The sequence below is a fragment of the Typopeltis vanoorti genome, chromosome 25 (genome assembly GCF_054136105.1).
Source record: "Typopeltis vanoorti isolate ZY-2024b chromosome 25, IOZ_Tvanoo_1.0, whole genome shotgun sequence".
Taxonomy (NCBI): domain Eukaryota; kingdom Metazoa; phylum Arthropoda; class Arachnida; order Uropygi; family Thelyphonidae; genus Typopeltis; species Typopeltis vanoorti.
Window position 1 is genome coordinate 39,359,609 of NC_143573.1, and position 14,419 is coordinate 39,374,027.

Below are 14,419 nucleotides of genomic sequence, written 5' to 3' on the forward strand. Positions count from 1 at the left end.
TCAACACTCTGCAGTACAAGTGCTCTGCTTGAGATGTGCAGAAAAACTAAACTGAGAATTATCTGCAGCTCACAATTATTGTACATGTAAGATAAAAGTAAAAGATCCACAGTTACTTGTTCAAAGATCTGCACGTTGCCAATCCTTGGTCTAGAGATAGAATTTTATTGTGAGGACTGGCATTTTATTCTTCCCATTCTAGTTATACTCTAATTCTTTTCTCTCTTTATGTCACATACCAAGTAAATTTATAGCAAGCTACACCATCCTCATTCCAAAACTTAATACAGATCATATCTTAATCAACAGCTGGAGGCCTATTTCTCTATCTAATACCAACTATAAGATGTTTTTTTTTTTTTTTTGCATTATCAACAGCAGTCTCAGAGTAGGAATGAGACATAATCAAAATCACATGGGTGTATGGAGTTCCAGACCAAGTAATAGAATTTAATCTGTTACTGCTATGTGATCTGCTCTGCCTAGTTAATATGAAAAGCCAGTCAATGACAGTACTCTTGGTGGATCTTACTCAAGCATTTAGTAATGTCTAAAATCCCCTTCTGTTCTGCATCCTACAGCAAACTGAAATAGGTAAAAGGCAGCTATCCATCCTTAAACGAGCCTATGCCTATACAACTATCCACCTTCTAGTCATGGGTTCATATCAGATCTGGTCAAAATTCAAAAAAGGAGTGAAGTGAGGTTGTCCTCTCAGTCCCTTGCTCTTTGCATTTTTTGCAGGAAGATAACAATTTATATTCTGTACAAGGTATACCAGTTCCCTCAATTATGAAGGAAAATAAAGTATTAGCATATGCAGATGATGTAGTGAGCAGTTTGAAGGATAATGATTCAATATACATCTTTTTTGGTATCTCAGATAAAATTCTGCAAAATAAGTGGATTAACTGCCAATGCTGACAAGACAAAATTAAAATTTGTTGGAAGATGCTATTTCAGAGGCATTCCCTTTGGACTAACCTCTAAGAGAGAACCTCTCACTATACTTGGAATTCCCTTCTCTACCTATCCAATATTCCCATTTAAAGAACTTATACACAAAAACATTAAAACCCTGAAAGACTGGAAAATTAGGCTACTATCCTTTTCATCTAAAGCCATAGCACTTTATAATCTTCTCTGTTCAGCTGTACATAATAAATATTACAGACAATCCAGAAGATGAATCCAGCTAATGCCAAGAAGTTAAAAAGGAATTTCTTCAACTATCAAAGAAGAATGCAGACTTAGGGCTTCCAGCATTAAAATTCTGCTATTTAAGAAATACAGCCTCAAAAATCCATAAAACATTTCAGACCAATTGTGCATGTACAGACCTTTTCAGATGCTAACTGGGTTTTCACCTTGCACTATTTGGAATAAATGATTACAATGACACAGTTGGGTACTAACAATGGCATTCTCTTTAATAACTTACTGAAGTTCTAAGGATACTCTAACAGGAGGGATGTTGCTTGGAGAACTGCATAGTTCACCTTCCAATCTGTAACGTGTTACAGATTGGAAACAGTAAAACATTAATTCATTCTACACTTGCCCTGTGTATTTGGAACAGATTATATAGTAAGTTGGACATTCCATGACTTACAACAGAACTGGATCTTTTTTTTTTCCCCCTGCAATACTCCTACCTGTAAGCAATGGAAAGAGAATTGTGATTTTTATAATTAATGAGTAAAAATATCCTTTATGGAAAGTTAGGGGTAAAAAAAAAAAGATGGCTTTGAAAACCAGCAGTAAGAGATACAAATGCTTTACAACATAGCATTATGAAAATTGTAATTAGAAGCGTTCTGGGAGATACAAAATTTCTGGCTAAGTGGTGTAGACCAGTGCTTCCCAAACTTATGGATTACACCAATTTCAAAAAATTAAAATATTTCACAGCCCCCCCCATTGAAAAAAAAAAAAATCATGATACAGACATATATTATAATATTTCTTGTTTTATATTCAATACAAAACATACACAGCGAATCTTGCAAAAATCAAATGCAAATATTACATTTTTAGCATCTTATAGACACATTTGACATGATCTTAAAACATTTGACTAAGTCTCAAAACATTTTAAATTTGATTTCATTATTTCACGGTCCCCTCAACAAAACTAACGGCCCCCAAGGGGGCCGCAGCCCACACTTTGGGGAGCACTGGTGTGGATAACCCACAGTATGCTATATTTACCAGGAGGATGAGATAAAATTCTGTCTATTTTTATTATGAGAGGTTTTTCGCATGGTTCCAGTGAAATAATTGCATTCATGGAATGTGGAATATATGACCTACATCCAATTACATGTAGTAAATCTGGTTATAGCCAATAACATTTGTTGGATGTAGCTACCATCTTAACCAAATTCAAACTTCCCCAAAGCAATCTTCTTCTTCTGCAGCTTGTCCCACTTAAGTGGGGGTCACTGTTTTTGGTGAGTCTCCTCCACATCCTCTTGTCTTGGGCTGTAACCACATCCAAGTTCTTCCTCCTCAAAGTCCTCCTTCACCAACTCCCTCCATCTCTTCTTTGGCCACAGCACTTCCTCTTCCCCTGCACATCCATCTGCATGACTTTCTTCCCACATATTCGTCCTCCCTCCTCATCATATGATCAAACCATCTCAACCTTGTCTCCTGTATCTTCGCTCCTAAGTTTGTAACTTTCCTCATTCCCCTCACATAGTCATTTCTCAGACAATCCTTTCAGGTCACACCGCACATCCACCTAACCATTCTCATCTCTGCTACTTCCATCTTGCTGATGTTATTTTCCTCAGGGCAACAGTTTCCATAGCATATGCATAGTCATATGCTATGGAAACTGTGACTATGAGATCAGCATAGTCACAGCTGGTCTCGCTACTGTCCTATAGATTTTGCCTTTTAGATTGATCAGCATTCTCTTATCGCATAGCACTCCAGCCATCTCTTTCCAGTTCCTCCAGCCCGCACATATCCTGCATCCCACTTCCTTCTCAGCCTCTCCATCCTCTTCCACTGTTGAACCTAAGTATCTATCTAAAGTCCCTAACCTTCCTGATGACATTTCCTTCCAGCTCCAGATCTGTCTCCTGGCCACCGCCCACTTTGCAACACATATACTTTGTCTTACTTCTGCTCAGTCTCATACCGCTCTCTTCTAGTACTTTCCTCCATCTTTCCAGTTTAGCTGCCACTTCTTCTCTTGAATCTGCACACAGCACGATGTCATCCACATACAACACTGTCCAAGGCATGTCTTCTCTCACTTCCTCCGTCACCACCTCCATCACAATATTAACAGGAATGGACTTAAAACTGACCCTCGATGCAAGCCAACTGTCACTTGAAAACTTTCTGTCTGTCCCAGGCAGGTTAGAACTCTTGTCTTCACATTTCTGTACATCTCCTGCACCAACCTGACATATTTCTCTGGTACCTTCTTCTCCTTTGGACACCTCCAGACTTCTTGCCTTGGCACTCTATTGTACGCTTTCTCCAGATCAATAAACACCAGATGTGTTATGGATTTAATGATATATAGGGAACCATGAAATAACAAACAAGATTTACAGTCCAACATTAGGATACAATAGAATCGAACTGAATCTGCATGAATATCATATTAGAATGATAGAATCATTCTAATATTATTATTAGAATGATAGAAAAATCAGAATCTTCCAATTTATTTGGTAATCTATAAATTAAAGATGCCAAGAAATTATATTCTTTCTGGAGCTACAATGCAGTCAGCACTACACGCATGTGGACTTATCATTCACTGAAAAAAATTCATCAGCATGTTCGATGTAAACTCCCCTCCGTCAATCTAGCTGACATGAAGATATTTGTCATACTTTACCAAAAGAAGTATATGCTGTCATCAGAAAACTCAATAACAAAAAATCCCCTGGACCTGACAAAATCGCCAACAAGGTTATAAAAGCACTCCCTCACAAAGCTGTCATGCATGTAGTAGCCATTATCCTTTATCCAAGTGTAAGCAAAGTTTGCTCATGAACTTCATGACTGGGCAACTCGTATATAGAAGCTAATGACTTTTGCCTTAGTATCCCATAATGCAAAGCACATATCTTACGAAGATGTATAATGCTATGCATTATGGGAATGGTCACTACCCAGACCAGTTTCGATCTTTACTGAGGTCTTATCAGTGAGAGCCAAACCCAGAAGTGGTGGGATACACTTTGATAAAGGATTAAACCAAGAATATAATTTCTTGGCATCTTTAATTTATAGTATAACCAAGTGGAAAAACTTTACACATTTATGTAATCATACACACACACATTAAGTACTACATAATAGAAAACAAAAACACTAAAATTTTATTAAAAGAAATATACATTACCTCCTGGATTGGCAATACAATGGGATAATGTATCTAAGATTGATGTAACACCACACATACAGAATAGCTAGAAAGAAAGAAAGAAAATACATTATGACATGAAAAACTCAAAATTTAATACGTTTAGCTTTCTGTTATTAATTTCAGTAACTTAATAATAGCAGAATTTTAATAAGCATGCTTTTTTTTAATATTTTATACACACACACACACACACACACACACACAGCTGGCCTTGTCAGCTGAGTGGATAGTGTACCTGCTCTCTAATCCACAGGCTGTGGGTTCAAATCTCACTGAGCATAAATGTTTACAGCTGTCCTATGAATTCTGTGGAAAGGGAGTTGTGACCCTACCACTCTTCTAGTGGAGATTTCACTCCTAAAAATCCTATGAGATACAGGAGTTACCATAAACATCTAGTAGAGACAGTAATGTGAACCATACACTTCATGAAGCAAGAGATTATTATGCACTTGACTGAAATTGGTCTTGTTTTACTAATAAAAACAAGAAATGTTGTTATTAGTAAACCGTTTCATGCAATGTATACCAGTCATAAAAGTGTATACATTGCATGAAACGATGGGCCATATAAGTGATGCAATAGAAACGTGTATCCTTCAACTGATGAATGGAGATTTTGAATATTTTTTTGGAAAAAAGTAACTGCAGCTGAGACAGCCAATCAACTGGCTCTAAGAAATCTCTACTGAAGATGTAAATGAACATTTGAGCCTGCATGAAACACAGGAGCCTACTGAAAAGAACTTATCAAAATGGAAAATCACAGAATTGTCCAAGAAGAAATTAAAGAACCTCTTACCCTACATTTACATCAAAGAGACTTACCAAGGCTTTTGAAAAAATTAACTCGGGTCTAAAACATTGGAAACCTATCACCCCAATTCTGAACAGAGCTCGAAGGTCTTAGTATCAAAAATGTCTTGTCATGGTACAAGGAAATTTATCGAAAAAAGACTCCTTAATTCAGAAGAAACTACATATAGATTTTTATTTTAAGAAGATCTAAACAGTAAATGCTGTATCATTTCATTATTTAAGTATCATATTTTAGTTCGGTGGCCTTGTCAGTATAGTATTATATATAGTTCAAACTGTATTTTCAGGAATAGCCTCAATTCATTACACTGAGCCAATAAGAAATTAAGCTTCATTTAAGATGACTCACTTAATGGTTTTCAAGAACCAATTAGGTCATAAAAGTGAGGGCTACTGTATATGTGTCATTTAAATTTTCAGTTGTGAGAATATACATAGGGTACCAATTCAAATCAACTGAATAACTTGAAAGTGCATATATGCGTGCATGCATGTGTGTGTGTTTTTATTTCCTCCCAAAAGCAACCTTACCAGGAAGTAATTTATTTCCTACATGCTGCACTGCAATATAATGCATATATTACAAGTAGTATTTATATAATTTAACTAACGTTTATATTACATATATTTTTGTATCTATATATGTTGACACATATATAACCTGACATTAAAATAAAGAACTTTTATTATTAAAAGACCAGAAGATAAATGATAAAATATACAAAGAGCCAACAAGTTTCACTAGACACTGTCTAGCATTTTCAAGGCTGAACTGGTGTGAAAACAAATGCATTAAGTTACATTTGATCATTCTGTTTGAAGGCGTGCATGTGTTCGAAAGCTTCAGTCAGATTCCGGTACATGACCACGCGTTGTGTAGTTTTTTGCATATTGTAATTCTGTCGAGCTGAGAGAGATGATGAGATTTTTCCATGTCTTTAAGAATAATACCCTGATTTCTATTTAAATTATTGCCTGTGCGTAGTACCACAGCTGCTTCTTTTAAAGTTCTGTATCTGTAGTCATTCTGGATGTAAGGCATAGAACTGTTTTTCCAATCTATAACGTGATTTGATGTTGAGAAATGATGAGCTAAACCAGATGTGATGATTCTATTATGATTGTCATCCCCCACATGTTCCTTCTGTCTTATTTCAAAACTTCTGGAAGTCTGACCAATGTAAGAAAGGCATGGAATTTCATATACTCCAGGACATTTGAAGAAAGGTACCTCATCTTTAGGTGATCTTAAGATTTGTCTGATCATGGTAGTTGGTTTAAAAACCACTCTGATGTTATGAGCTTTTAACATTCTCGCCAATTTTGTGACGAAAACAAAATTCTTAAAGACATATGGAAAAATCTCATCATCTCTCTCTCAGCTCGACAGAATTACAATATGCAAAAAACTACACAACGCGTGGTCATGTACCGGAATCTGACTGAAGCTTTCGAACACATGCACGCCTTCAAATAGAATGATCAAATGTAACGGCCTAACAGTTACTAAAGTGTATGTTTTGAAATGTAACTTAATGCATTTGTTTTCACACCAGTTCAGCCTTGAAAATGCTAGACAGTGGCTAGTGAAACTTGTTGGCTCTTTGTATATTTTATCATTTATCTTCTGGTCTTTTAATAATAAAAGTTCTTTATTTTAATACATCAGACCAAATATGTACAATTTAAAAATAACCTGACATTATGAGTAGTTCATATTACATTGCAATGATCAAAATCAACCAATCTAATTTTCCAACAGAATCAACAGAAATTGAGTCTAAAGGAAAAATTAAATAATTGTATTTTTTTTTTTTTTTGGAAAAGTTTCTGTTTTGACACTGACCACTCTTCTCCTGAAGTGATTATGTGTTGTATCAGAGGCATCCAGATGGAGTCTAGTAACTGACAGTCAAAGTACAGGTTATTGAAAGTCTGTTGAGTGTATAGACAAAATGAAGAATGATGATTCCAGAATGTGGAAGTGATGAGAGTAGTGCCTCATTTTTCCGTCTAATTAATAGCAAGGTTAAATCTAGAGAGATGGCATCTGCTTCAAACTAGAATCTACTTTTGATAAACGGTACAAATTTTCTTCTGTTTTTAGACATTTTCATTCTTCTTCTTCCCACAAATTTAGGCTTATTTCTTCTGATTTTGAAATTTTTTGTAACTTATTTCTAACTGTTGTTTATAACTAATTCCATAGACAATTGAGCTACTTTTTCATTTCCTATTACTCCAGTAGGCACCTTTATCTAGCAGAACTTAATTTTCCATTCCTCTAGAGTGAGATTATTTGGGTTTTTAATGCCCTCTGCAGTAATTCTGCTGTCACTATAAATTGCTTGTCTTTTGATGAGAAGTGTTCAGTTCTAATTCCTGGGGATATGACAGTGAATAAACTAAGACAAGTTGGTCTGCTTTATTGAACAGAGGGATGTAGTTTGAAACAGTTCTATAATGGAATGGCTGTGGTATACTATGAAAGAGTAACTAATATTTCCTTCTATTTTACTCCCATCAGTATATATGTTGCTTCTTCATTGCTTCTAGAGCTTTTCCTCGCTGGGTGAGTCCACTTACTGCAGTGAAGAGGAAGTTCACAAGGGTTTGGTCAATCTTGGCATTTTTGTTGCATCTTCTGGAAACAGCCTAGTACATAAGTCAGAATTCTTGCATTTTCAAGCAGACTGATGTTAAATCAGCAATAACACAAGTTTCCTTATAAGATATTGTCCTGTATCCTCTAATTGTGTGTATGGCTATAAAGCATTGAATGCTGTTAGTTTTTCATAGATTTTAACGTGCCTTTCCAAGTGGCAACAGGCAACTTCAGTGCCTGTTGGCACTGAAGTTGCTTAATCTCCAGTTTATTCCTTGCCGATTTCATCACTAGCAGGCGTACTACTTGTAAGCCTTTGCTAGTAACATATGAGATGTGCTTGTTAAAGTTGAATTTGTTGTCAATTATAACTCCTACTACTACAATTTTCCCACTCAAGAAGACCATTATCAGTTGTTTTGATCTCTTGTGTGAAATGTGAAGCACTTTAGCCATGGTGCTGCTGAATGTATCTTTCCTCTCACCTGCCGATTCTGCAATTTTAAAAGAGTCTTTTGATGGCTATTGCTTTTACACATACCAGCCACTTAATTAGAAATCTTTATGCAGATGTACATAAATGTCCTGCAGTGTATATGCAAAAACTTGGTCATGTTCATCACCATCTGTTCTAGGTAACTACTTAAGAATGCTGTTAGTCAGTAACCATCAATAGTGTTGATCACAATGGGAAAAACAAAGGACCTTTCACAGTTCAATAAAGGGCTTATTGTGGGTGCCTGTCTGGCTAGAACCATGATTTTGAAAACAGAAGAGCTAACTAGTTTCTCAAAAGGTGAGATATCCTGAAAAATAACCCATTACTCGTCTAAGAGGCATAACTGTGGTCCTAAGACAGTCTGTTAAAGCAGATAGGAATGAGATCACCATTGTCTGAGAAAGCTTGTAAGGAAAAAACAGAAGTTCCTGTGTGTAACAAATGACTTAAGCATTTAATGAAGGCTGTTCCGGACCCAAATCTCACTAAACTATGTGCAGGGAACTGAAGAGGATCAGTAACTGGCAGCAGCTAAAGGGGGTCCTCTTCCATCGTTGAAACTTTTCATTTTTGAGATTCAAATTTTGATTTTTCTTGGATCTATTTTAGCTTTTATAATTTTCTTAATTTCTTTGCTATTTAATTGTGCTACCAGTTTGAATATTGATTTAAAATGAAGATTGTTTTTTTGCTTTACCTTTGCTTTTAATATTGTGTTTAACAATTTATGAATAGCAGAGTAGATTAATCTAAATTAGCCTGCACTATCTTTGTAGTGGAATGTTGTTTCTAAAAAATTGGAATCACAAAAATGAAAGTTTGATTCTTAGATTACTGCTTACTTTGTTCTAAGATTCTAAGTTCTTCAAAGAAGGAAGTTTAAGACAAGACTTACAGATTTGCTGCCTGATCTGAGAGGTGACACCTCCACTGAACTTAACCTTCAGGTTCATAGTAGTTGAGGGGAAGGGAGTTGTTCTAACTATTCCTGTAGTTGCTAATTTTATGCTGATAGAGATGTGGTAGTTAACAGTGGCAGAACAATAGATGCAATTACACTAATGCATATTTCAGCAAAGAGGGTAGAATAAAAATTATTTATGCTTTTAGAATTATGAAACTGAGAGTAAATTACTTACTACTAGAAAGATATCAGTTGGTACTATATTCATCCAATGTTCTTATTCAAAACTGCACAGAAACAGTCTAAAAAGAGGTGCAGTCAAAGACATGTCCATGTACTCATACAGTGCATGTGTGTGTGTGTGTGTGTGAGTGACGTCTCATAAAAACTCACATGTAAAGGAAATGAGCCAGATACTAAAAAAGAAGCAGGAGGTTGGCTGCAATTTATTAGTGTTTGCCATTTTTTAAACTTGCCAAGAAATTATATTCTTGTTTCATCTTTTATCTAAGGGTAAACAAATAAAGCCTGTGCATGATGTATCTTCATGACTTGTTTGCTTACACTTATATAATAATAATAATAATCTAGTATAATTTACTTTGTAACCAACTGAAAAAATTTTCTACAAGTATCTGACATCTTTATTAATGGTACTGTTGTTGCTGTTATATACCTTAAATTTCAGAGGGAAAGTGACAGTCACAATAATTAAAATAAAAAGACTAACTATATTTCATTTGTTCTAGGAGAACAAATGAAATATAGTTTCATTTGTTCAATTCAATTAAGAAACTTTGTTAATTTGTTCTGTAAGAAAAATTAAGGAAGCATAAACAAAATAAATAAGATAATCAAAAGCGTTTTTTTGGATCTGTTAATTCTTCATCAACCAGATGGCAGCCAGCAATTTTCAGTGTTTTGAAAGAAAATTCATACAGGATTCTATATCCACAGAGAATCACATCACCATCCTAGTGAAAAAACTGTGACCATCAAGGCCCACTCGTTATACTCATCAGATGAACTTCTACAGAAAGAATTGCAACATATTGGGTCAACTTTCTTATCACATGATTCATCAATAAAGCATTCCTGCCTCTTCTGCTCAAGAGGATATCATCTGTATGAAAAATATTATAAATATTTTCAATATATTGAAAAATATTTTAAACCTCTGAACATTTTTGGGGCTTTTTTGTTCTATCAAAAGATTTTCCATCTTTTTCTCATCTCCTAAAGACAAGCTTCCTCCTCCTGGTTTTCCAGGTGTTTATCAGATTCCTTGTTCTTGTAACTTATTTTATTATGGACAATCTAGAAGATCAAATTTTTTTCAGAGTTTTAACATAAATCTTAAATCAAGTACCACGAGTCTGAACAATTTGGGCTTGCTGAACATGCCATCTCTGCTAGATACACAGTTTCTCAGGAATAAGACAAGAACCCTTCAGAAGAGCCAATTTCTATAGAACATCTTGATAAAGAACCTTTGCTCCATCCCCCCCCATCACACACACACACACACACACACACACACACACACACACACACACACACACACACACACACACACACACACACACTTAAACAGATCTAACAGACTACGTTTATTTCCTTTATCAGAGACAGTACTTTTTCAATCTGCCAATCTTTTAATTATATATATTTAAAACATTTTTTTCTCTAAGTTAAGAAAATGGTGACTGTTTTTTGTTACTTTATTTAGCTACTATGGTGGCACGTCTTAGAATTTTTTAATTGTTTAACTGCTCTTCTGTCTGTTATTCCAAATTTATTAATTATAAATTCCAGGTATTCAACTTTCATCTTAAATTCCCTTTGAATTAATTATGAACTTCAACAACAAGAATTCCTTTTCCTATATGATCAACTAATACAGAGCTCACCAAAAATGAATCCTGAAGAGGTGGAATTTCTGCTATCTGGTGGTAAATTTCCTTTCTTTTTTTAAAAGAATCTGACTGAATTTACTCAAATTTATATATTTACTTGAATATAACTTGCACTTTTTTCCCAAAAATTAAAATATCCTGGTGCGATATATATGCAGGGATTTTCAGAAACTAAAGTTTTTTTCAGGTAAAAATTAAATCGACATTTATAATTAAATTCTCAGTACTCATAATTTATAATTGCTCACATTATTTATAAAATTAATGCACTTAAATTTTAATTATCAATGTTATTTATGCGATTGGCCACTCACCTTCATCACACAACATATTTAAATCTTTAGCAACAATGCTTCTATAATCGAACAGTTTCATTATTGCTTGTCCTTTTATCACTTAGGAATCATAAGATCAAATTGATTTAAAAAAAAACTAAAAATGGGTATGAGTTACCAAGAATCTACTATTCGCTATTGCTACTACCGGCATTGCATATCATTGGTGTGGCATATGAAAGATCATGCGACTCAACAACAAAGGCAAACTGACAATTGTTGAGTTCAAATGATGATTCTATTCAACCGAATTCTGAAATATCTGAAACTTCCATTATCTATTTCTTAAAGTTTTAAACTTTTTCCGTGTGCGAGGTATATGAGAAACATTTGAGTAAATACGGTAAACCAAAATTCTGATCCATTTAAACTCATCAACAAAGCCTCAATTTTATATAAAGTAAAATGTCAACAGGTTTGGTGATATTGATTTTTCAGTCAAAATAACTGGACTGTTCCACTGGGAATAGTCCAGTTATAAAAATTACACTTTTCTATCATGCCTGCCTTCTCATAATCCTCTAATAACCTTTAAAAATTTTCCATATGTATCAGAAGTGATATACATTGAATGCTCAATTAAATCAGTGCATGACATGAAAAAATATTTTCTGTGAAAACGTGACGAAAAAGATCAATTAAATTTTACATGAAATTTGCTTTCTCTCTCTCTCTCTCTATTTTGTATTACTGTAGTGTATAGATATTGTATTATTTACATAATCACCAACCTGGTTGGCAGAATGGTTTGTATACCTGCTCTTCAACCAACAGGCTGTACACATTCAAATCCCACTGTGGGCATTGATGTTTGTAATTGTCTTTAGATGAGAGATGGATTTCATCATCTGGTGTGGGACCAACACCCTGCTATTTAAGACCTGAAGTGACCTGAAGGGGGGGGGGGGAGGAGGAGCTTGACTCATTTGCTTTAATATACCATTTTCTTCGTAATTATCTTTCTTAAATACATAATTGCTTTTTGTCCCTGTTAGATAAATAAGTGTCTACATAGTGTGCTTGTCTAGATGGTGTTGAAAAATATCGGTCAATATGACCACCCCTTCCTTAACAACCTCAAAACACTTTTAAATTTGATGCCTATTTTTTTTTTTTTTTTTTTGTACACTGCTTCCCTCAGACTACCTTTATCTAAATTGATGGAATACTATCAAATCAATCTCATCCTCAGGTGAAATGTTTAAGCCTTGACATGTTTATCATTATGATGCTAAAGCTAATGACCATTAATAATTGAAAATACGACTTGTTCTTAAATCACTAATGCTTTTGGCCTGTTTAAAAAATGCATCTAGAGAATACTTGTTTTCTGCGTATAGTTATATGCTCCAGAAGATGACCTTGACATAAAGGTCGAAATGTCAAATGTAGATTTTAGTTATATTAAACTAAAGTTTTTATTCAAACACGGTAGTTGTCTCCATAATTTTCAAATATATGTCTACAACCAACAAATAACACTAATAATAGGACTCTAGCATTGATGTTTTTTTTTTTCCCACCAGAGGTCAGGCCAACAATTGTTGTAGCAGTTGGTCAGTAACTTTAACAAACCAGTTTGATTGTAGTGTAGCTTGTTTTCTGTGTATAGTTATATGCTCCAGAAGATGACCTTGACATAAAGGTCGAAACGTTGAATGTAGATTTTAGTTATATTAAACTAAAGTTTTTATTCAAACATGGTAGTTGTCTCCATAATTTTCAAAAATGCATCTAGAGAATAATTTACATCACCAGTAAATGTAAATGTTTTAAAAATTCCTCATCCTTTATAGTTTGAGAAATGCTTGATGAATTAATATTATCTGTGACAATTAGTAGCCACCGTAATGCAACTAGAAGAACAGCAGAACACTGCACCCTTCGATTGGAAAAGACTTGAGTTGGATTCTCGTCGTGACGAGGGGAATCCTTATATGGGGTTTTTCAATTGAAGGTGAGTTAGCCAATCTCATACAGTGGTAGCAGGGTTATTTCTCCCAGAAACTCGGGTTTTTCATCCCATGTACAGACAAATCGCCCTTCAGAACACATGCAATTTACAGACAAAAATACTGTTGTTGATGATGGGTGATAGATGCCATCGATGGTAGTAGTGTCGTAGTTGGAGAATTCAGTAGTAGTGGAGATGATGAGATGTATTTAGCAAAGTAGAGTAGTGTGCCCTCCCACAATGAGTCCTTGGGCTCCCTGGAGGTGTCACGTAATAATAATAATAAATAATAATTACAAAGAAATTCTCAAGGTTTCAATTTCTGAAATCCAGATAATTAAAATTTCTCTAAACTTATATCTCACTATTTGAAACCTATCCTGTTTGCAACTGCACTTTATGCTGAGTGGTAAGAAACAGATTTGTTTCCAAATGACAATATATTGTCATCTGGAAACAAAGGAGCCATATTGGCTCCTATGCCAGGAATTGAACCTAGGCCTCCTAGGTGAGCAATTCTTAAAACTAATTAATCGGAATATTATTGCTCCTATGTTAAGAAAAACAAATCTGCTTTTCTTACCACTTAGCATAAAAAAGAGAACAATTAAATAAAACATTTTTGTCTCCAAATTAATGGACCATTTAGGTTTAATGCTGTCATCATTAAGCTTCTCCATCTGTTTCTGTCATACACTGCATCAAGTATAAAGTGTTCATCTAATTCTTAAGTCTTTCAATACTACATCCATCCATCATATTTGGGGTCTTCCTGTGGGTCTTTTCTTGTCAATTTTATTTCTAAATACTTGTTTGATTAACTGGTCATCTGCTCTCCTAATACGACCAAGCCATTTGATTATTTTACTCCTTATAAATGATAGGAAGTTGGGTCTTTGAAACATGTTCTGTAGTTCCTCATGATGTCTTCATTCATGTAGTCCAGTATTTTGATTTAAGATAGTCCAAAAATTTCAATACTTTTCTT

The 14,419-nt window shown here is 34.6% G+C and overlaps 1 protein-coding gene across 3 annotated transcripts in view; it reads right to left on the reverse strand.

Annotated features, from left to right (window-relative positions):
- The window catches only part of LOC150092677 (putative inactive 1-aminocyclopropane-1-carboxylate synthase-like protein 2), a 244,260-nt gene that overhangs the window by 123,541 nt on the left and 106,300 nt on the right, over nucleotides 1–14,419 (reverse strand). For all 3 annotated transcript variants that reach the window (XM_090414510.1, XM_090414509.1, XM_090414507.1), the window contains exon 6: nucleotides 4,376–4,442. In XM_090414510.1, coding sequence (XP_090270636.1) covers nucleotides 4,376–4,442 — 67 coding nt within the window. The remainder of the gene's footprint in view (nucleotides 1–4,375; nucleotides 4,443–14,419) is intronic.